We start from the raw sequence: 24,939 nt of genomic DNA on the forward strand, positions 1-24,939 counted from the left end.
GGAAGGCAGCAGGCGCTAAGGCCGACTGGGACCAGGCCTCACTAGACTCCTCCCACGGAAAGGTCAGGTAAAGGTCAGGTGGGTTCAGACGTTCAACCTCACGCTTACTCTCACTAAACCGACTCACTGTCTTCCGCCTTTCCAGATGTGCAGCGCCTTTCGTTAGAGCGAAACACACGCGCGACTCATCTGCGGTGGATTCATTACATTACAGGCATTTAGCAGACGCTCTTATCCAGAGCGACTTACACAACTTTTACATAGCATTTTACATTGTATCCATTTATACAGCTGGATATATATTGAAGCAATTTCGGCTAAGTACCTTGCTCAAGGGTACAATGGCAGTGCCCTACGCGGGAATCGAACCTGCGACCTTTCGGTTACAAGCCCAGTTCCTTACCCACTGTGCTACACTCCGTCCTATAATTCATTCAAACAGCCCGCGTCAAAACGCGACCGAGCGACGGGTCACTGAAGACCCGACTCGCTACGCGTTCACGCAAACCTGGCGTAAACCGCAACCGCCACAATTCCTTCAGTGCCGACGCCGTAATACAGCGGCACAGCCGATGGCTCACGGTCTGCGTGTAGCGTTTCTAAAGCACAAACTCGCCTCTTTTACCTGACCACAAACGCCACATTTACACACAGCACACACAGCCAGCAGCTTCTGCTTTAAAAAAAAATTAAGTTAATTAGCTCTAAACTGCTTATTAGCCAATGTTGGACTACAAAATTAACAGGGTAGAAATTATCATTGCTGCTTGCGTTAAAAAAAAGATACAAGAAGTTACATAATTACATATAAAACATCTTAACAAGTACATGTTCTCTAATCCATCGACATGATCCCTTTTTTAAAACGCATACTTGAGAAATGACATGCATGAATGTCTAATCATTGTTATTACAGCTTGAGATGAAAACGAGCATGTTCTCTGCCAATTTCATATTTTAGAAACATAAAATACAGTACTGTTCTTTATGCACAATAATGGCTCCACCTTGTGGTCAGAGACTGTAAGCAACAATCACTTCATTACTTAGTTGTTACAGTTAGGATTTGCTCTGTCAGTTGTTGTTATTTTATTTTTCAGTTTCAATACAGGGCAATGTATACAATGATTTACAGACACATCCTTTAACTCAGTTCTTAGACCCAAGTTCTCCAACGTTAAAGTCTGGGAGGTCAACGACAATGAGATCCCATCCATATCCACAGCTGCGTACCATCAATCAACCAGACTCAGTTTGTCACGGGCACACACGCACGCGCACGCGCACGCGCACGCACGCACGCACACACGCGCACGCACGCACACGCACGCACACACACACACGCACACATTTGTTTTTGATTTTCGTGGTGAAATCAGTGAAATTCCCCGTCCAGCCTGGCTCCCCCCCTTAAGGCCTCTGGGTTTACTGGAAGCGACTCGGGGGGGGGGTTCTCAGGAAAGCGGAAATGCCCCTTTTTTGCCGCTCTTCACTGAAACATCAGTTCTGCGGAAAACAAACACACGCCTCAGTACTTGGGATGCTGGAGCGTCTGGCACCTCCTCCCAAGCACACAGGCACTAAATACTCATCATCACTGACACCGAGGCTTCGATAACAAGCAGTCCCCCCCCCCCAGAGCTCAGAAAAGGCTCTTATCCCTGAATGTCAGTGAGTGATATAAGGGGGGGGTAATCACACCCCAGTCTCTCCGCACTCCAGCGGAAGTCCCTGCTAATGGACAGCCCGCTCTCGCGGCGCTGGAACAGGCCTAATGGCCCCAGCGTTTCATCGCATTAGCCCGACGCGCGGCTCGCCAGCACGGCCCCATGTCGGGCGGCTTCCGCCGCGCAGAAACAGCGTTCAAAACGTCCGGAGCAGGGGGCGGAGTCAAAGTACACTCCCGCCAGGGGAGCCTGCAGCGTCCGCGGGTTTCCGTGGTTTCCTTTCAATCGGCAGCCAATTAAGGGCCTCCAGGACAAGGTGCGTGGACTCCTCAGCCAATCGATGAGTCGAATGAGCCGCCGGTGCCGAGAACAACCCCAAAAAAAACAGCAGGCACTGCGGCCCCTCTATCAGATAAGGCACCCTGCAGCTGAGGTAACGGTGGGCAAGGTTAACGGGAGAATGCGGCAAGATGACGGCCAAGCAATTCCCACGGCAACATGACACGCGTTTCACCCTCCACTGATGCTGCAAGAACCTTCGCTACTACTGCTTACATAACCATTCGCTGCGTGTGTTTATAATACGGTTTGTTTTAGACCACTATGGGGAAGGGGGGGGGGGGGGGCGGGGGCGGGGGCGGGGGGGCAGACTTTATGAACTCTAGCAGACTTTATGACTCTGACACCAGTCAGACTTTTTTTTGTTGTTGTGTGCTTGTAAACGTGGCAGTTTGACAAAATCACTGCCCTCCGTGGCCTCTCTGAAACTTGAGCTTTAAAGGGTAGACTAAACAGTTTACAACGCAGGATTTTCCTGTAATTGAATTTCAGTTTCAAATCAGTTTCTCAAACAGTGGCAGGGCAGATAAGCGTGTCCCGCGTAAACTACCTTATCAAAAAAAACAACCAACACAGCAGCCTAACTGCATTCGCATATCAGAGTGTAGCTGTTTTCTGAGACTAGGCCAGCTCTAGGAATAAAAGCAACAGAAGACAGCGTGCGTCTGAAAGCCAAAATTGAGGTTCAAACATTTAAACCAGACGCCCAGAACATATCCAAAACTTGCACAATGCTCAGGAGCGGTAGTCACCATGCCCTCCACTGGAGGGCAGTATAAGCCTGTTCTTCATAAATCCGCCTCCGGAGGACAGTGAGCAGTAAACTTTGTAGGCGTCAGTGAAACAAACACTGATGTGGACCTCACAGGACAGCGAGTTTATTCAGACGCACACACACACACACACATACACACATATACACATACACATGCACTCACTCACATAGACACACACACACACACACACATATACACATACACATGCACTCACTCGCATAGACACACAGACACTCACACACACACACACAGACACACACACAGACACACACAGTAACCCTCCACCGTTAAAAGACGGGAACTCATAATTGCTGTGAAATTGCAAGGACCCCCATGACCAGCTAATGTCACTGTTCAGCAGTGTCACACAGGGGGTGTTATGAAGGTGCGTAAGCACAGAAGCCCTAACTCTGGAGCGGAGCAGAAAGTGTGGAGCCACACGTGTGGGCCAGACGAACGGGGCAGACTCCTAACATCATTAAGGAGTGCCGTCTGGTTACTCGGCTCGTAGTTATGCTTGCCGTATTAACTGAAATGTCATTTGTGGGTACGTTCATTTCAAACAAGCCGCCGCCGTGCGTATTTCACGGCTTAATGGCGGCCTGATGGAAAACGGTCTCTTGGCGGACGCAAGAGATGACTTCTCTCGGCCGCCCCGAAATTTCAATTCTTCATAACGAAAACTGAATGTGCAGCAGGAAGATAGTCTTAATGGAACAAAATCACAAGGAAAGGGTGACGGAACGAATGTTTAGAGATATTTAAGGAAATAGAAAGGGCACAGCCAAGCGCATGTTTCAACAGTTTAAAAGCAATTAACAAAATTCATTTGGCTCCATTGTCTGCTAAATCCAATGTACGTGAATTATTAAATGCGGCTTTGTGTTTTTATAGTTAATTAGCTCATTAATCTTCCCACAGTCCCAGGCAAGAATTCCCCTTTGTCTTCCATTCTCAAATTGACTTCCCAGCTACACAACGCAGCAACTACCGATCTATGATTTGACTTTCAGTTTTTAGTTGGTCAGTAAAAGGAAATCCACATCGACGCTTGTTTCTTTGGTAATACAGTCGTACCATTGGCCCATAAAAGCATCACTTCCGTGGAACCTGAATGGTCTGTCGGGCGCATTCCTCAGAGATATTTCTCAGAGGTACTCGAGTGGGTTCTACAGGGCCTGAAAACCCTCTAAGCAGTTCTGCTCTCGAATGTAAGAACAAGTATTTATTTTGGACGCGTCCAATCACACACACAATCAGTGCAGGTAGATAAATACCTGTACTTCCAGGGACTGAGACATGGCCTTATGCTCAAAGGCCCAGTTCTGTATGGGTTTCCCTGTCTGTGTGTGTGTGTGTGTGTGTGTTAGAACTGACTATAAGATTCCGCTGTTAACTTATAAAGTGGAGCTGCTCAGTGGCCAACAATAGAGGATTGTGGTTGTACTGGGCAGCTGGGCAGCTCCCAGGTGTGAGTGTGTATGAGTGTGAAGCAGGGCGTAGCTACAAAAGAGCATCCGTGCCCAGCGAACCTGCCCTGGGTAAATAAAGGTTAAATAAAATAAACAGAGCTTTAAACGGTCTGGCTCCAGAAAATCTTAGGCGTTACTTATTCCTTACCCTCCTCCGACATGACTTCATTCCCAAGATGCTGGCTAAGTGAAAATCCCATGGAAATCTAAAGCCCTTTCTTAGAGCTCTCCTTTCTTATGGAACAATCTCCCAATGCATGTTCGGGCTTTAAACCATTTCTGTCTTTAAGTGAAGGCTCAAAACTTGCCTCCTTAGTCAATCCTATAGTTAGCCATTTCTAGAGTTCTATATCCTGGTAAATGGTCAAGACAAATCAAGGAGTTTATGAAGGTAAATGCGGGTGTCCAGAATTGCTGAGCAGCACTAGTAGTACGGCCCCTCAAGCCAGCAGGACCAGATGTTCGCTAATTAGCCCAGCCCAGGGCCATGTCCTGGGCCTATGGCACAGAGGGAGGAAGCTAGTTTAGCCTGGTCCATGACTGCATGTTCTCACTAAGTCCTGCAGAGTTAGAACATAAACTGAAATCAGGTTGGGGCTCCAGTACGAGGGCTCTCAGAAGAGGCTGCCTTCGCCATCACAGATTACATACTGCTGGAAGTGGATGGTATAGAAGCTGGATGGAGCTTCTATCCGAGTGTTTATTCCAGGTTTTTGGCACAGAGATGACATTTTCACTATAAAATGTCACTGCCCAACCTCGTCTTCCCGTTTCTTCTCCTGGGCTCCTGCCTCCTAGCCTGGAGTCACAGACCGCTCAGCCCTGTCCCCCCTGGCCACGCCCTGAAGCAGCCTGAGCACCAGCTGCATCACCTGCCCTCTAATTACGATACTGGAACAATGCAAATTAGGACCTTCCTTACCCGAGTTCATTATCTCACTGTAACCTGCCACCCATTTTAGTTGCTGTGATTGATCGCTTATAAAATTTTGGTTACATCCATTCTACCACTACTTTACACCAGGCTGGCCAGTGGAGGTTGGGCTCCCCGTCTATAGCCAAGATCCTCCTGAGATTTCTTCCCATCGAGGAGTTCTTCTCACCTCCGTTTCAGGGTTTTTCTCCCCACCTCATGTGCTTCTTATTTGGGGGTTCAGGCCTGGTTTTTGCTATTTTCTTCCACTCCCTAAAGCACCTTTTGCGACACTTTCCTGTTAAAAGCGCTATGCAAAAAACAATTGTGTCTGTGTGTGTGTGCGTGCGTGCATGTCTGTGTATGCTTGTGTGTGGGTGTGTCTGTGCGTGTGCACATGTGTGTTTGTCTCTGTGGTGTGTGTGTGTGTGTGTGTGTGTGTGTCCCTGTGTGCATTTGTGTGTGTGTGTGTCTGTGTTTGTGTGTTTGTCCCTGTGTGCATTTGTGTGTGTGTCTGTCTCTTTGTGTGTTTGACCCTGTGCGATGTGCGTGCGTGTGTGTGTGCTGTGTGCAGCGTGTGGTGTCTGTGTGTGCGTCGTGTGTCGTGTGCACTGCTGTGTGTGTGTGTGGGTCGTGTGTGTTGCTGTTGTTGTGTGCACATGCGTGCGTGCGTGTGTTGTGCGTGCGCGCGTGTGTGTGTGCGCTTGTGCTCAGAACGGCTGCCTCTCACTCCGGTGCCAGTGCACATCTCTATCTCTCCCCAGCCCTTTCAGCCCGCCGGCCTGAACAGGTGGAGCCGACACCAGAAGGCGTTTTTTTTAAAGAGCCATCTGTCGGGCACTTCGCTCTCTCGCTGCGGCTGGCTGGACCGCCCACGGCCAGGGGGAGGAACAGCGAGGCCCGGCCCAAGAGAAGGACCCTGGGACGGCCAGCGGGACGGCAGCGGGACGGCCAGCGGGACGGCAGCGGGACGGCAGCGGGACGGCCAGCGGGACGGCCAGCGGGACAGCCAGCGGGTACGGCCAGCGGGTACGGCCAGCGGGACGGAGAGACGCCGCCCCTCACAGGGCGGAGCATGCCAGGAGCTCCAGAGAGCGGCGCTCCTCACAAACGCGCGAGAACCTGAAACGGGTGTCTCACGCGCTCCGCGTCACGGTTCTGTTTTAGCACACTGCCCACGGCAACCGACGGCTACTTAAAGGACTTACGAAGGCAAATCCAAGGGAGGGAGATTAAGCAACCAGGACACAGAATCCTGTCATCTGTTACCATGACGCCGGTTCACTTCAGGTCACGACAGGAAATGAGGACAGGTGTGGCGAGGCACGCACCGCAGGTGTCACAGGCGGCGTACGTGGTTGGACCCATATGGCAAAAGGTAAAAAAAAGTGCTGATCGGCACACTTCCATCACAGTCGGAAATTCTCAGGGAAAAAAAAAAATAAAAAATCGCAGATTTAAAGAGACCAGACAAAAATATGCCACAAGTCTTCTCTTTTAAAAAAAAAAATCATTCATTCCCTTTCCTGTCTCCCTCTGGTCTCTTTCATTATTTAATCCAGATTGCGCTCGTTGCATTGGATTTCCGGGAGTCTGTCTGGACTCAAATCTATTGTGCTTTGATATTACCAGTGCTGCCGGTGATTCCTGCTGAACACGAGTGTAAATGAACAGGAAACTAGTCTCAGGAAAACATCTGCCCCGGAGATGGGAGAGGGAGGGCTTCAGGAACACAAACAGGGTCGGTGCCATTACACAAGGCCTGTCCTTCATCCGGCTCGAGCCCAAGTCAATGATTGACAGGGGGGTGTTATAACTCCGCCCATTAGCGAGTAGACTTGGGCAATCGTCGATCAACAAACAGGACACTACAAAGTCCTGGTTGTTTTTAATTATTTATGAAGAAATAATGGAACAATGATGCTCCAGTAACACTTCTTATTCAGGAACACATTATTGAAAACAGTTACAAATGAAAATTTTAACACATTTCTGAAACCCTTGTCTGAAATGGGAAGCTATGTGGGCAATGTGTTTCGTCCACCACCAGCTGAGCGTTTCCCTATTTGCTGTCACACTGTTTACTCCATTGAATTTGTGCTCCTATATCTCAATATGCAAATATCTGGCCTATTAACAACTAAAACTTACCGAGGTACGCTAAGGTTGTAGCTTGTTGTCTTTTGTTCTCATACGGTCTGTTATTTAACATTGCCCGGCCCCTTTGAGCACCGACGGCAAAGAACGAACCCAACGAAGCGACAGAGAAACACGCTGTTCACTCCCCTAACTAGCAATCAAGCAATATTAAAATGAAGCAATAAGTCTTTAATATCAAAGAGTCACATTGTGCAGTCCAAGAATTACCAGCTATTGCTGGCCTTCACGTTGTTTGACCAGTACGGCCCAACCAGCCGCAGAGCTTACTGGACCAGAACCTCCTGATAACACGCTGAGCGCAAGGCTCTTTTTCCTTTCTTTCATACCTATTTATGCATAATCTTTTTTGTTTTTTTTTTAAACACCAAAAAAAATCACCTCTAGAAGCAGAGATCACCCTCAAGGTGATCGCAGATCGCTCAATGTTATCGTCAGTCGGCGCAACCCCACGACAGAGCCAGCCCCGTGCCCGATGGAAGCGGGATCGGAGCCAAGGCTAAAATAAGAGAAGGGACGAGGAGAGCTCAGGGCCCTTCAACCGATCGGGGGCGACGGCGAAGACGACCCCTTAGCGACGAGAGACGGAAATACCGGGACGCGGCATCTCCAACCCGTCAGCGTCTGAGTCTGAGTCTGGTTTGAGCCAGCGGAAGCATTGCCAAAGCGAGCGACTGGTTCACATCAGCGGGTCGGCTGGCTCACATCAGCGCATTGGCATGTGATGAGCGATAACAGCGGTTACTCAGGAGAGAGGCGCTTCGCCTCAGACGGCGGGACTCGGCCGCCGCGTCTTCCAGCGCCTTCCGGCCACCCGTGGATTCAGCTTTCAGCTCAGGAGGAGGCGGGGGGGGGTGGGGGGGAGGAGGGGGCAGAGCAGGGCAGGGGGCACAGGAGTGAAAAAAGAAGAGTAAGGAACCCCAGAGGAAGAGAGGGAGAAAGAGAAACTAGGAGGGAGAGAGAGTGAATAGAGAGAGTAAAAAGGGGCTGGCTGACCTGAAGCCATGATGTTTTTGAGAGGGGGGGGGGAGGCAGGAGTGAAAAAGAAGAGTAAGGAACCCCAGAGGAAGAGAGGGAGAAAGAGAAACTAGGAGGGAGAGAGAGTGAATAGAGAGAGTAAAGAGAGAGAGAGTTCTGGTTCATGTAGCTTGGCTCACCTGAAGCCATGGTGTTTTTGAGACTGGTGCCGCAGAGCACTGACTCACCGATCTCTTTCCCCAGGGAGGAGTTGAGGATGGCCCCGGCGGAGGTGACCACGGCGCAGGTCTGAAACCGGGCCCCGTGGACCTGGTCCAGAGGCCGGGGGGGCACCAGCCTGCCCCAGCCCATCTGGGAGAAGGGCTGCTCCTTCCCGTCCAGGGCCCGCACCTGCACTCGCTTCTCCAGCTCGCACAGGACCTCCTGGCCCGTGCGGCCTGTATCGCGGCGCCCCCTGTAGGCCACGTGGTGCTTGTTGGCGTTCAGGTACTCCTTCATGGCCTTCTGCAGCCGCGGGCTCAGCATGGCGGCCGAGACGTTCCCGCGCCACAGGCCTAGGATGGCCGACTTGGACTTGGAGAAGTACTCCTCCAGGTCATCGATGCTCTCCCAGTGGGCTTTGGTCTTCTGCGTGGTCTTCATCGTCCCCCCGTCCTCCTCCTCTTCCTCCTCATCCTCCTCTTCCTCCTCCCCCCCCTCCTCTGCCTCCGCCTCTTCCTCCTCTTCGGCTGCGCTGTTCCCCACGGGACTATCCCGGGCTGGAGTCACCCTGGGGTCCCTCGGATCCGCTCCTCCTGGGGTGCCGAAAGCAGCCAGGGCCTGAGGGTCCGGGTCCGGGTCCGGGTCCGGGCTGGCGTAGGGCGCGCCCTCCCGGCTCTCGTACCCGCGGCCGGGCTCGGGGCCCGGGGGGGCGGGGGCGGCGGCGGTGGGGTCGAGCGGCGAGCCCATGATGGCGCGGTTGATGCCCTGGACGGAGGCGAGGCGGCGGGTCTCGGCGTGGGACAGCGGGGCGGAGGAGCGGGTCTCGCCCGTCCGGGAGTCCATGAAGTAGGACAGCAGCATGAGGAACAGCAGGGCCCACGCCAGCATGCCCACCAGAACCAGCTGCTTCCAGTGCTTCATGCTGGACTTCATCCCAGTCCCCCCTCCCCCCTCAGCACCCGGGCGGGGCCAGGCGTGGCAGGGCGTGGTCAGGGGCGGGGTCAGTGTCAGGTCAGGGGGAGCCCTGGGAAAGGACAAACAGCCATATTCAGAGAAACATCAAGATCTCACTTTTCCACAAAAAATCTAGCCTGGAAACAGCACAGCGCAAGGAAATGACATTATAATATAAACCACATACAAACGTATCTGTATAATCACAAGGGAACTAAGCTTTTAACATAAGAGGTTGCAGGTTTGATTCCCAGGTGGATCATTGCCATTGTAACCCTTGGGAAAGGTACTTAAGGTGCACTGCTTCAGTACACATCCAGCCGTATATATATATATATATTGTAAAGAAAGGTAAGCAGTGCCAAGCTGCTCTGGATAAAAGCATCTGCTAATTCCCCAATGTAATGTAAAATACAGTCATCTCTGTCTACTTCAAAAATTGGGTTCAATACTGAAGTCAATCAAGTCATTCTTCGGTCATTCTTCCGGTTCTCGTAATCCCTATTTGCATGAGCAGTGTGCTCCTCGGGTGACCGCGGAGTTGCCCGTGTGCTTTGATGACGCGAGATGGCGGCTAGCAGCCCTCTGCCTCCGCCCCCTTCATCTCTGCCCACCGCCGCCCAGCGGCACTCTGCTCTCTGTGGGGTGCGGACGAAGCCCTTCTCCTTTCCTACCCACTGCTGATGGCGAACAAACCTGAAACCACCTCTCCCCCCCCCCCACCCCACCCCACACACACCTCAAAAGAAACCCTAGGTAACATTCGAGCTTTGAATACCATTCCTCCATTTGCTGTAAGAGGACACAGGGGGTTGAGTGGTTATCTCCCCGCCCCCCCCGCCTTTCCCCGGTGAAAAAGCCGGGAGAGCTTGCCTACATTAAACCCGGCAGAATGACTGGAGGACACAGCCACACCGGATCTTACCTGCTCTCCCGATGCATACCGTACCGCGTTATTTTTCAGCCAAAGTGGCTAATTTTCTCCCCCCCCCCCCACTGGGACAGTACCATTATCAAACAAACTTGAGAGCACAAGCAGAACAATTTACTACAGAATTAGGCCTATTTTTTTTCTTTTTTAAGGACTGTCAGAAGGCTTAGAAGATATTTTTTAAGGCCTTTCTCAGCATGCGCCTGAACATCCATTGAAGTCGACTGTGTGCATTTACCTATAAAAAGATAAAAGGAAAGGACAGGCAGGTATACTTACCACAGCCGGCTCTTACTCCTTATGGTCCATTTTCATTCCAGAAAACTTCAACACAGCTACAAAAAAAAAAAAAGAGGAGAGTTTCCATAAGCATCAGAAAGCATTACATCCCTCCCGATCCCTTTCACTCTGCCTTTCTGAAGCCTACTGCATAAACCAGGATAAGCACACAGGATCCAGGATCCCGTGTGTCCACTCACAGCAAACTCATCAGCCTCCAGTTATGAGGAACTGCCCAAAAAAACGACCGCCCGACATTGGTCACACCTATTTTTTTTTGTTTCCAAAATAGAAGTCGGCCTCCGCCCACTCGATTTACCACCCGCCCTTCCTCAAGCATTAATCTTCAGAATGGAACGTCTCCTCTCTCCAGCCCAGTGTAAGGGGGGGGGCAGCGAAGCCTGAGACGCACTGAATGGCAGCAGCAGCAGCAGCAGCCACCGTGGCTCTTTATGCAGGGAGGTAACAGGAGCGCGAGCCACATTTAGCCATCCGCAGATTAATGTTTAACCATAAAGCTCACATTGCGACAACGCGGAGCGCGCAACGGCTTTGACCAGTGTCGTTACCGTCACTCTGTGGGGGTGGGGGGGAGGGGGGGGGAGTAGAACTGGATTTCCCCTCTCTGCTCCAGGGAAGGTGGGGTAGTCAGGGGGCAGGAGGTTGGGGGGGGGGGGGGTGCCAAATCAGGTTTGCTTCATAGAGAAGACAGGGATGTCACACACACACACACACACACACACACTTTAATCTCTTATTCAGAGAATGAGCATTTGAAGCCTTAGCTAGTTGGGGGGAGAGCAGGGGCTTCACAAACCCCGGAATGGGCGGGGCTACCACACGCCACCGGGGACTTCCTGTGTGCGAGAGAGGACTTCCTGTGTGTGAGAGACACGTCTCGGCCGCGGCTCTGCGATGGAACCCTCTCTCTCTCTCTCTCGGGGACTCTCCCTGCCTGCGTGGGTGCAGTGCACCCTGGGAAGGGGGGCATGAATAATGGAGGAGCGCGACGGCGCAGTCCCTGGCGCTCCACGGGAAGGACCCGCTTCGCCTCGGGCGGCCGCCGCCGCCGCGGCTCGCAGCGCACGCCAGCCACGCTAGCGCCCGCGACGGACGGGAGCCGCTTAGGATTCAGCGCACGAGGGGCGGAGACGCAGGAGCGACAGAGAAGAGTAAGGAACTCCAGGAAGAGAGACGGAAAGAGAGAAGAGAGGGGGGGGGGAGAGAGAGAGAGAGAGAGGGAGGGAGAGAGAGAGAGAAAGGGAGAGGGAGAGGGAGAGAGGGAGAGAGAGAGAGAGACGAGGGGGGAGAGAGAGAGAGGGAGAGAGGGAGAGAGAGAGAGAGAGAGAATGGCTAAATGTTAACAGGCCCTTGTGTGAAGGCCTGGCCTCTTACCCAGGCAGTGAAATGCACTGCAGAGACAGTGTACACACACGTACACACACACACACACAGACACAGACACACACAAGTGCGCACGCACACACAGGCACCCACACAATTTCAAAAAACATACACACACATACAATCTATAAAAACTCTGACACAATCAGTCTTGCACACGTGTCTGCAAGAACATAAAATCTGTATGCGAGAGAGAAAAAAAATATAAACACACCATCATCATCATCATAACCTTTATTTAATTCTCAGAGGTACAATTGAGGGCCAGGCCCTCATTTTCAATGTAGCCGAGATCACAAAAACAATTAAGACACAATAAGTATAATAAAAGATCACAGAATATAGCAACAGTACAAACCAACATAGTACATAATAATAATAACTAGAATAAAAATAAAATAAAATAAAATATAATAAAAAAAATAAAATATAGCACGGATAAGATCAAAAACAATCAGAGACAGGAATGTTCAACACCAGCGATCTAAACTGCCCATAAGTTGGTAGAGAACTGACTTTCAGCAATTGTTGAAGCTCATTCCAGGAGGATGGGGCACTAAAATTTCTGACCAAGCCCGAGGGACCTTAAGCATAAGCAAGCCATTTGATCGGGTTCGATAGGGTCCAGAGCGCCACTCTAACATCCTTGTAATATAAGGTGGAAGCATTCCGACAATGGCCTTAAAGATAAACAAAAACCAGTGTTTATCACGCCTCACTGCCAGAGAAGACAGACCCACCTTGGCATAGAGGACACAGTGGTGGGGACCATAACTATCGCCAGTGATACATCTGAGGGCAGAGTGACAGACTGTGTCCAAGCGCTTAAGAGTAGAAGGAGCAGCATATAATATCACCATAGTCCAACACTGAAAGGAAAACTGCTTCAACAATTCTTTTTCTACTGAACATAGGGAAGAAAGATCTGTTTCTATAAAGGAAGCCAATTTTTTTGTCTCAGTTTGCTGACAAGATCATCTATATGGAATTTAAACAAGAATTTCTCGTCAAGCCAAACGCCAAGATATACACACACACACAAGCCTTTAATCTCCATAAGCTAGACTTGTGTCATATAAAAAAAGGTTAAACTGAAAATACAGTCACCATGGTGATGTAAAAGGCACATGCCTTTTTATTTAAAAAGTATAACAGACAGACAGACAGAGCACAAAAGGAAAAGCACAAAAGCACTCCTTTCAAAAAGGTTCCACAGGCTGCTTGTATTAAACAGAAGCAATGCCGTTTGTCTTAAACACAAAATGCTTTTAATAACACCATTTCTGCAGAATTATCCAAAGGTTCACTTTATAGTCATCAGCCTCCTGACACTAGGAAGATTAAAATCTGATGCTTGTCTTACAAATGCTAAACAGGTTTCATTCTGACTAGACTTGCACTGTTTTTCATGTCTGTAAATCAAGGCCACCAGATATCATCAGTGAGAAACTCCACTTCCCAGCACTGGCTCTCCAGCAGCACGGGTGTTGGATGTCAGGTGTCCACATACCGTCGGCCATGTAGTGCATGACCCCACGAACCTGAGGCCTGTGAGACCGACCTGGCAGACAGGTCCCTGATCTGCACAGAGGGAGTGGAGCTTGGGCACACACACACTTCTACACACTTTTCTCAGCATTTATGAGACAATAAAGCCATCGGGCTTTGCAAGTGGCTGCCAGTTCAGCGATATAATGACCTCAACATGTAAAAATTTCCACAATGCATTCATATTTCTATTTACAAAATAAACACACGGCGAGACAATAATGAAAAAACAAGAGACGTACATAAAATGTTGGGCTGCAGCCAGATCTGATTCAAAGCTTAATTCTGAGGAGCTGTGTAGAAGGGAGGAAGAGGAGGGGGAAAAAAGTGAGAGAAAAAAGCAATTTGCACTTTTTCCTTCAGTCTGAGTACACGGCTACGCTCTCACCGGACCAATTCAGGCTCAGCCCCAGAAAAAGCCTCACAGTTTTTTATTTTCATTTTTTTTTAAACATCTTTCTTTTTAAATACCATTTCAGATGCAGGTTTTTTTTTTTCCAGGGAAACGACTGAAAATGTGTCACAAGCTAAAAAGAAACTGCTCGGAGAATGAACTACACTTGGAGGTTTAAGATGCGTATCTCTGCTCAGAGAGGAAAGAGACAAATATAATTAACCCTCATCCGGAAGTTCGGACACACGGCCAGTCAAAAAAAAACCTTCCCTAGAAGTAAGATGAACACTTTTATTTTTCCTGAGGACGGGTCCAGACGGAAAGCTCACCTGGGACAGGGCGGTGGCACCCCGTTAGGTAGGAGGAGGTTAAGCCGTACGGGGGCTGAGGCGATTTTACCGAGCCAGCTGGCCACACACCGCGGGCACCAGCGAGCAGAGAGAGAGAGAGAGTCGGCTTACTGCGAGTCCTGACATGCCCGGCCCAAACCCTCCCTCCCTCCCTCCCTCCTCCAGGCATACGGGAAGGGGGGGCGGGGGGCTGCCCACACCCTTCCTCCTCCAGGCATATGGGAGGGGGGGGCGGGGGGCTGCCCACACCTTCTCCAGCATAGGGGGGGGGGGGCCTCACCCTTTCCAGGCATACGGGGGGGGGGGGGGGGGGGGGGCAGGGAGACATTTCAGGCAGAAGGGGCTGTCACGCTGGGGGGGGGGGGGGGGGGGTGTATTTTCAGCGCTCGCTCAATCACCAGTGTCACACTCTCCATCAGCAGGGAGGCTTCCTGGCACCGCTCTCGGATCGGCCACCGTCCACAGAGTTGGCGACGGTGTGCCTGGCGATTTTACGGAACGGTGGACGGCTCACAGACTGACAGAGAGCTCCAAGAGAGAGGAGAAGGTGCCAAGGCTGCTCAGCTTCAGCAGTTTGACACGAGAAGGGTACCGGGTGATATGGCAGCCGAGCTTCTGCAGTTAGCCATGAGAAGGGTATGGGGTGATATGGCTGCTTAGCTTCAGCAGTTACCCATGAGAAGGGTATGGGGTGATATGGCAGCCGAGCTTCTGCAGTTAGCCACGAGAAGGGTACAGGCTGATATGGCTGCTTAGCTTCAGCTGTTAGCCATGAGAAGGGTATGGGGTGGTATGGCTGCTTAGCTTCAGCTGTTAGCCATGAGGAGGGTATGGGGTGGTATGGCTGCTTAGCTTTAGCAGTTAGCCATGAGGAGGGTATGGGGTGGTATGGCTGCTTAGCTTTAGCAGTTAGCCATGAGGAGGGTATGGGGTGGTATGGCTGCTTAGCTTCAGTAGTTACCCATGGAAGGGTATGGGTGATATGGCAGCCGAGCTTCTGCAGTTAGCCATGAGAAGGGTATGGGGTGATATGGCTGCTTAGCTTCAGCAGTTTAACACGAGAAGGGTATGGGGTGGTATGGCTGCTTAGCTTTAGCAGTTAGCCATGAGGAGGGTATGGGGTGGTATGGCTGCTTAGCTTCAGCAGTTAGCCATGAGGAGGGTATGGGGTGGTATGGCTGCTTAGCTTCAGTAGTTACCCATGAGAAGGGTATGGGGTGGTATGGCTGCTTAGCTTCAGCAGTTAGCCATGAGGAGGGTATGGGGTGGTATGGCTGCTTAGCTTCAGTAGTTAGCCATGAGAAGGGTATGGGGTGGTATGGCTGCTTAGCTTCAGCAGTTAGCCATGAGAAGTGTATGGGGTGGTATGGCTGCTTAGCCTAATTTCCTACAGCCTCACCTTCTTGACACAAAGAAAACTATCTGCAGCTTAATGTTCACGTCAGCAATCAAAGAAGATAATCTACCAACAGGGCACACCCTAACGTGTGAGGAGGAATTTTGGGGCGGCGGTGTTAATGAAGACTTTGGCTTCCCAAGATCCTTGTAAATGAGGTTTAACATTGTCTGCATTCACAGGTTTTTCTTTTATAACCTGGAAGTGTGTCTTTCCAGAAAGTCGCAATGCCGGCTAACCATCACAGCTCAGAGAGAGAGAGACCCTGTATCCACGGTGATTCACACACATTAGATGCACAATCAGTGCCAAAACCTTTAAGCGGTCCAACAGAGGAGAAAACTAGAGGGAGCAGAGTCTTCAAAGAATTAAACACAGTTGAGCGGCAGCATTAATCCTACCTGCGATGTGCACCTGACTGAATCAAAGACCAAAAAAGAGCCAAGAACCCAACGTACACGCCCAAAACCTTTCTGCTCAGGAACAGGGGCGCACATTTGAGAGGTTCTGCGCAAGTGGACCCCAGTCTCAAGTCTGATTAATTTTTTACCATATCTGCAGGACCCCGAATGCCACAGGGAAATCCTCCAGAAATGCACAGACCACACCCAAAAGACCACACCTAGAACTGAAGGGATCAAAGCCTGGTAGGACTTTGTGTGTGGCCATCTCTTCAGAGCACACACCGCAGAGCCCGCACCCACGAGGAGTTTATATGGCTGTGAATTATATGGCATGGCTGTTCACGGCAGTAATGAAAGAAAGGAATAAAGACTGGCCTGGCTTCCTCCACAAGACAGCAGCGAACAAGTGTGTGTGTGTGTGTGTGTGTGAGAGAGAGTGACTGTGTGTGTGTGGGCGTGTGCATGAGAGGTCGCATTTTGTGTGTGTTGTTGTTGTATGTTTATGGGTGTGTGTGTGTGTGTATGGGCATGTGCAGGAGCATTATTGCAGTGGAAATGAAACCACCCTTATAATACCTGCCCTCCAGATTACCCCACAGCTCTCCTGGACAAACAGATGAGCATTAATGTCCATCCCCATTTCCCAAATGCTGACGACACCTAGAGTCCAGATCATCCTTTAATGCAGTCCTACCTGAAACCAGGTGTGAAAATTTAATAACAGCCACTGATTCAATTCAAACATAAATGGCATTCATACACAAGTAAGGTCATTTAAACCAAGATCGATTTCTGGCCCGGCCAACTAAAGGAACACGAGTCATTTGAAATCAGAAAGATAAAACTAGCAATCATAAAAATGGAGGTAATCCATCTCCATCTTCTCTCTAGAGAGAGGAAGATCAATAGAACAATATCACCATTGAATAAATTAACAATGACCCACTTTGTCTCTTTATTCTCGACAAAACATTTACTGCAAGGGCCAAAGAGGCGGGTTCACATTCCTAATCGTCTTAAAGGTCAAAGGAAACGGGATAGGCTTGGCTACCGCAATCAAATCCAGGCTGGAAAAAAATAAAAGAATCCAGTCAGCACTTTCTCCCTTCTCAAAGGACTCGAGACAGCAAAAGCATGCGTGATTGTGCGTTTGTTTTATTTTCCTGTTTCACTTAACGTGCCACAGCCATACAACCAAAACACATACGACCACAATAAAAAAAGCAAATAACTGCATTAAACTCTTAAGGGTGTAAAATCATAAATATGCAATTTGAATGCTCAGCTGAACATTTGAATGATCATGTAACAAACACTACCGGTAACTGAAAGCTTGGAATTCTAGAACACTGACTTGGAATTCAGCGAAAAAACATTCCAAAAACCTACTCTTCAGCAGGTTAATTAAAAATACATTACTAGATGCATGGGGTGAGGACTACGCTACAGCAAGCAGTAAGCTACTTGGTGTGCCATGTTCCAGCCGCGTCCCCCTAACGCTCTGAATGAATGTGTAGTCATAAACAGGGCAAAGGGCAGAGCTGTAGCCCCTCATTACAACACCGCCATGTCCCTGGAGAGGGAGCTAGCCTGGTGGTCCTAGAGCCCTGCTTAGTGAGCAGAAGAATTTGGGTACGGAGGAGCCAGAATTACCCCCTCACCACACGATGATGGGGCTGCTGGGTGGGGCAGAAGATGGGTAACTTCTCTGGAAGTGGAGGGGGGGTGTCGAGCGCCCAAAGCGCAGCTCATGGTGGTCTGCCCGTCCCTGTGGGCGTAGCTAATTTGGAATAACAGCAAATAGTGGTCAGCCATGTTAGATTCGTAACCGCCCACTTTGCTTTGCTGAGCTTGATTTTTCAGTACAAACACATGGACACCCACACATAAACACAAGTGCGCGCACACACACATACAAATGCACATACAGCACAGTGCTGTAAAACGTATTTGCCCCTTCCTGATTTCCTCTATTATTCCATATTTAGTGTCACCCATGTGAAAAACATATTCCCCTAAAAATGAATAACTGTTTGCACCACCTTTAGCAGCAATAAAGGTAATCCTATAATTTGATATCAGTCTTTCACATCACCGTGAAGGAATTTTAGCCCACTCTTCTTTGCAGAACTGCTTTAATTCAGACTAATTGGTAGGTTTTTGAGCATGAATTGCTCGTTTCAGGTCCTGCCACAGCATGTCTACTGGGTTCAAGTCAGGACTTTGACTAGGCCACTTTAACACTTAATTTTGTTTCTTTTCAGACATTCAGCCTCTATTCAGTTTCAGCCTTGCTACTCTCCCATGAATCCCACTTTTGCCCAGTCGCTTTCTTACAGTGGAGACATGCACACTGATCTTTTAAATGCTCTTCTGGGCTCTTTTGTAACTTCCTGGATGAGTCGTCGCTGCGTCCTTGGAGAAATTTCTGTCGCGGGTAAACTCTGAAAAAACTTTTGCAGTTTGCAGCAAATTTTCAATAAAACGTGTCACCGACCAAAATCGCATTGTATTACAAAAGAAAACTAAATTCAGAATTTTATTCGAAACATTGTTGGAAAAAAGATATTTCCTTCAAAACGGAGTGTAGCACAGTGGGTAAGGAACTGGGCTTGTAACCCAAAGGTCGCAGGTTCGATTCCCGGGTAGGACACTGCTGTTGTACCCTTGAGCAAGGTACTTAACCGAAATTGCTTCAGTATATATCCAGCTGTATGAATGGATACAATGTAAAATGCTGTGTAAAAGGTGTGTAAGGCGCTCTGGATAAGAGCGTCTGCTAAATGCCTGTAATGTAATGTAATGTAAAACAAGCTCAGCTCCACCATGACAAAAATACCACCCCCCCCCGACTCAGCCCCCCTTTACAGTCCCTGAAGTCCCTGTAATCAGTGGCTGGTAAGACTCCAAATTCATCACTCCATTGGAAAATTAAACAGTCATATCAACAGTGCAGCTAAAATATGAATGGATGCCAGGACGTCTGGCTCAGAATCGAAAAGGAAGGCTCTGACATTTCCAGAGATAATTATCTTTTTTTTTTTTTTTACAGTTCCTCTTCATGCACCATCTCGCCTTGTCCATCTGCGCTCTCAACTTCACACTCATCGTTTGAAGATTTCTTTTTTTAAAAAGACTAAGACAAGCCTCTTGAGGAATCTCAAATTTGGCAGTCTGAGTGGAGAGAGGGCAGCAGGCATGCACAAGGCATATCTCAACTGCCTTTTCTGTAACTATGGTAACACTACACAAAGAACAAGCTCCACTCGTTTTTTCACTTGGCACAGCCAAATACAATCCATGAGAAAAGGCAACAAAACTTGATTCTACCTCACTCCAGCAGTGAAGTCGAGCACTTGCGCACCAGCCAACACACACCCCAAAGAACAGCAGCTCAAATTCCTCCTCAGTTTCCACACTAGCACACAAACATGACTACAGAAGAGCGCTGGCACCCGTGACAGTGGAAGAACCTCTCTGGTTGCCTGCGCTAACATAGCGTCATTAGAGAAGTAACCAGCCTACCAAGAACACATGTAAACCCATCCTTACATTACATACAGGCATTTAGCAGCGCCTACAGAGCGACTATAACTTTACATAAGCATTTACATTGTATCCATTTATCAGCTGGATATATACTGAGCATGCAGGTTAAGTACCTGCTCAAGACAACAGCAGTGTCCTTACCGGGAATGAACCTCGCCCGGTTACAAGCCCAGTTCCTACCACTGTCCACATATCCTCCATCCATCCCCTTCAAGGACAGGGGCAGCTCCACCCATAGGGGATCCCGGTCAGGGACTGGTGAAGGAATCCAAAGCCAAGGCTCGAACCCGTGTTCCTCAGGTGGAACCACCCCGCCCTCCCGCCAAGCTCCATCACCCACAGAACCATGGAGTGGAGTGCTGGCATCTCAATTTGGAGAAGGCAATGCTTTGTCAAGTCACATTTGGCCCAATCGGCCTGATTGATGTGTTTCTCCCTCGGTCAGATACGATTATTTCACCATTAATTTGCAGGCATGTAGAAGCGTGCAGAAAACTCCACCCCCCCCCCACACACAGGAAAACACGGCTTCTGTGACCACTGTCACCCACAAACACACGATCTGGTCAGAGATAGGAGCGGTAAGCACTGAGGCAGCCAACATCGCAGAAACCACTGAACACATAGAAGCGAGGTGGATGGTGTAACCGTGTCTTTTGCATTGGTGTGCATTTACACTTGTGCCAAGGACACAACGCCAACTCCTTCACAGCGCCGACAAGTCGGTCAGTGACCCTTCCCGGTTATGTGCTTGGAAATAGTCCTGTTTACAGTCTCTCCGCACAGGACACAGTCTATCTGCACAGGAAACTCTGTGGAACATAAGCAACATGTCCGCTGTTTAACCAAACAAAACTGCAAGAGCGGGCAGTGCAAATACACCCATCCTCAGGCACGGCGCACTCGGGGTGACGAGCGGGACGATTTCTGAACCAAACGAATCCAAATGAAACGCTGTCGAAAACAGAAAAACAAACGAAAACAAAAACATGGTTGATCCTGTCAACGGAAGCCCAACCAAACCTTTCGCCACAGCAGTGACCTAATTACACAAAACGAGTTTGTTAGGACCGAGCGGCAAACAAGAGTTTAAGCCAATTACCTGAGGGATGCCCCATCTGTGCCGAGCAGGGCTGTCGGCGAGAGGCGGGGCTCGGGGGATCTTTCAGAGCGCGGCTCTAAACATGAAAGACGCTCGCACCTCTAAAAATACACGACGCAGACGCCGCCAATTTGCTGTCACAGATGCTAACCGCGCAGCCGGACGCACTTCGCGTGTTCTCTCAAGCCCGTCCTCCAATCGCTGAGCAGCGTTTAAAACGTTTACGGGACAGCCTGGCGGACACCTTCGGAGGCGCTGCTCGTAATTCCACCCGCCCGCCCTTCGTCGCCATGGTAAATTACAGCCCTCTGCATCAAACCCCCCCCCCCCCCTCGCCGCGCGTCCTCACCTGCCCAGAGGACTCCGACTGCACCGGAGAAAATCATAAAACAATGGCCGATTGGCCCGGCGACCTTCTTCAGCCAATCACACACCGGGCCACAGACCTGTGTATACGCAGTCTGTCAGCATGGGTTCCTTATACACACAGTGGCTCAGTACACCAGAGGTGATTGTGGTCATATCCCAAAGAGGAAACTAGCCGTCTTTGTAAAAATGTGCGTAGCTTGGGAGTGCTGAATAACTCCGCTACAACACAGCCCAGAAAGAGGCGACAGGCCAGGCCAGGGAGGGGAGACGTCCACAACGCCCGTCATTTCTGATAAGCACCTGGAAGCGAACTCCCCATCCGTTCCTATCGCCAAAACAGACGAGGAACCGCCCCCCCGTCCTCAAATATCCCGGTCGTTTTAAACACGAAACCCAAAATGCTTTCCTTATTAAAAATGATGCAAGCGTTCACAGAGCTCCAGTCCTCCGGTGGAGTCTTTCAGCAGCAAACGGCCTGGGCCGGAGAATGTGCATTACAAAGCCATTCTGCTCGCCTTGCCATGGCCCTGTTCCCTGGAGCTCCAGGCCTAATCGCTCATCAATAAGAGCAATTGCCGTTATACACCGAGAGGTAACCTGCAGACAACGGTAATGAGGTTGCAAGCAACAGTACGTGGAGCGAAAGCTTGCGGCAGGTAATGGAAGCAGAGGTATCTCTCCGAGCTTTCACTTCCTAGAACAAGCCACTTCTTCCTCCTTAGCGAGTAGCCTACTGTGGATTAGACCGTGAGAACATCTGCATGCCCGTCTCGTGTTTTTGACATGGCATTCATATGCCGCTGCCTTGAATACAGGAAACAAGCGCTCGCTGATTATTTTCCACATACAAAGCACGCAGCAAGCTGGCTAGACATGAATACAGCCCTGTATGATCTAATGTTTGGGAAAAAAATAACACCCCCCCAAATTACTTCACAGAATATGATGATTATTCAATATATAAAACTGGTACTCCATTCCACGTGCAAACTGTTTAAGTCTTTTGAAGATTTAAAAAAAGAGTGAGAAAACTACAATGTTGGTTAGTATACATCTGAAAGGAGAACTAAAATTATTCGCTGGAACGAAGTGCGGTTTAGCTAAATAAAACCTCATAATGGGTGGAGCTGCTATTTCGCTAATCGCCAACTCACAACGCAAACAACAGTCTGCTCTCAGTGGCAAAAACAAGACTACACGTTCAAATATGAGCCATCAATCCCCCAATATTTGGGGGTCCATCGAGACACACACTTGACCACACGGTCGCTCGTCCAGAGGAAAAAAAGCTGTTTGAATTTTAGACGCCTTAACTTTCACTGTAAAGGACAGTCCTTGGGTAAAAGAAACGACACGCGCGCTCACGTCCTCATCTTTTACCCAGAAGTAAACACTACTTAGTTTTTAAATAAAGGGCGATGTTTCAAAACACACAAGATTAAGCCAGACTGTTACATTCACAACGCGAGCAATCACCCGTGGAAGACGAATATAGCTCTATTTTACATTAAGCCCCGCAGGAATTGTGGATTCTGTTTTCAGCTCCAGCCTCTGCTCGGGCATTTTATTCGGCACAATCTAAAGTCCCATTTATTTATTTGAGTGATAACGCTGCCTCTTAAGTCTTAAGTACGACCTAGCTCTATAAATATTCCACTGCCATACAGTTTAAGGAACACGCATGGACATGGATGCAGCCGGTTAACTAATGGTACCCGTTAAATCAGGGGGAACTGCCAAGCAACAAAGACCAGCACAACACCACCCTGCAAGAATTGAGTTTGACATATCGGCTATGCTCGCAGCATGTGGTCGGGCTGTGGGAACAATTAAAATTGGCAATAGAGGTTACAAAGTATTCAGAAGACTGTTTAGCCTTGGACCTTCAGAACAATCGCAAATTTCTTGTGTTTGTCTACCCTTTTGGTCTTCTAAAAGTAATCTCTTTCTTTCGCATTTTTTCTGATTAATTCTGAAATGTTTCCTGACAGAACCCGCTTTTTTAAAAACGTAGCTGAAATCATCCTCAAACTGAATTTTCTTTCTCTCGAGAGGGTATCATGACTGTCCTCCCATTTATAGACTAGGCTACTGCTACAACTGCTTTTGGTCATGAGATAAGACTGAACATGTGAAACTTTTGCATTTAAATAGGTTCGTTTATTTACATAAATTGGGGTTTCTGTATTTTTCATGAGACTGTGCGAACGTATCAGACGGTGAGATGAGTTCAGCGCTCTTTGAACAATGTTACTACCCATTAGGTTAATCGCACATACGACAAATGCATTTATAAACGAAGATGGTCACTAATAATCGGAGACGCATCGCTAATTTATAGGCTAAGTAATCCTGCAAGGGCACTATTTTATAGTCTACAGGGAAAAGCAAGACCATAAAGCCATTAGATACAAAAAAAACCGTGTTCCGAAGTAGATTTAATCACACATTCAAACAGTCGTTTTAAATATGGGCGAAGCATTAACAGCTCAACCAATGGAGTTCAGACGAGACTGCCCTGTTCAATCCGATGTTTTAACTGTAAGGTTATAGCTAATCGTGAAACTTGCATGTGCTCGTGAAGACTTGGGGTCTCTTTATTGCAGCTAGCTACCTATCGTCTAATGAACACACTATCGATTTATCGACAACTGTCTATCGTGTAAATGGTATCTAAAACATTCACGTTAGTCGAGGCGTGTTCGTCTTCACTGACACCGATTCCATTAATCCCAAATTCAGCGACATACCAAATCGTTGCTGCGGGCAGCGGTAGTAGGCTAACCCTCCGTTCACCGCGATGTAAATGGACTGCATTTATATAGCGCTTTTATCCAAAGCGCTTTACAATTGATGCCTCTCATTCGCCAGAGCAGTTAGGGGTTAGGTGTCTTGCTCAAGGACACTTCGACATGCCCCCGCCCGACAACCCTCCGACTGCCAGACAATCGGTCTTACCTCCTGAGCTATGTCGCCGCGATGTCTTGCCTACTCCATTGATTCCCAGCGCTCTGAGAGCCAAGCGGCGCGGATATCCCACACAACACAAAGCAAGCCTCTTACCTGCAAAAGGAAGCCGCTCTCATGGCTCTCAGGACGGGTACACGCTCTTCCGCTGAACGCTGTTCTTACGGACTGCACGCCGAATGCATGCCTCCGGTTCGTCTACATTCACAAAAGAACGGCAGCTAGCTCTAGCAGACTACCGTTACTCCGTCATTGTTAGTCATTTCTTGCCTTTTATCCACGGCGTGTGTGTGTGTGTGTGTGTAATGCGAGGGAGGAGGGGTGCAGAATGTAGGCGGTGCTTCTGATTGCAACACACAAGAAACCACCACTGCCGTTCACACTAATCGCCGAACCGAAAACTGTGGCGGATTCGTTTCTTCGGGGATGTGATGTTTCTGTAAGCGCCGCACCAGAATAAGTTTATATTGTGAAACACTATAATAAGCAGAGTTAAAGTTTACTAATAGCCTTAAGTGGCGATTTACTTTGTTAGTGTTGCACTATAGTTATTTTTGTGTTTATTGTTGTTGTTTTATTAAAACTTTAAATAAAGCCCGTGGTGTGAATTTAAATGGTAAATCATTGGAGTCTATTTATATAAGATGCGCGCTCTATGTCTTATGGCCAAATAGCCAAAACATAAAATCCAACATCCCAACATTTGGCTGCTTCTATCACACCAAACCCATCCTGACAAGTTGAGTGACAAAAATGTTTCTGAAACGGCTGCATATTGCAAGAGAAGCC

The 24,939-nt window shown here is 49.0% G+C and overlaps 1 protein-coding gene across 1 annotated transcript in view; it reads right to left on the reverse strand.

Moving 5' to 3' along the window:
• LOC135240421 (beta-galactoside alpha-2,6-sialyltransferase 2-like) overlaps positions 1–24,473 on the reverse strand; it is a 36,124-nt gene extending 11,651 nt beyond the window's left edge. The window contains exons 1-5 of the mRNA XM_064309845.1: positions 24,247–24,473; positions 10,668–10,723; positions 8,520–9,527; positions 6,221–6,252; positions 5,359–5,391 (exon numbers count right to left, since the gene is read on the reverse strand). Coding sequence (XP_064165915.1) covers positions 5,359–5,391; positions 6,221–6,252; positions 8,520–9,436 — 982 coding nt within the window. The 5' untranslated portion in view covers positions 9,437–9,527; positions 10,668–10,723; positions 24,247–24,473. The remainder of the gene's footprint in view (positions 1–5,358; positions 5,392–6,220; positions 6,253–8,519; positions 9,528–10,667; positions 10,724–24,246) is intronic.
• Between the last annotated feature and the right edge of the window lie 466 nt (positions 24,474–24,939).

The sequence above is a fragment of the Anguilla rostrata genome, chromosome 15 (assembly GCF_018555375.3).
Source record: "Anguilla rostrata isolate EN2019 chromosome 15, ASM1855537v3, whole genome shotgun sequence".
NCBI lineage: Eukaryota > Metazoa > Chordata > Actinopteri > Anguilliformes > Anguillidae > Anguilla > Anguilla rostrata.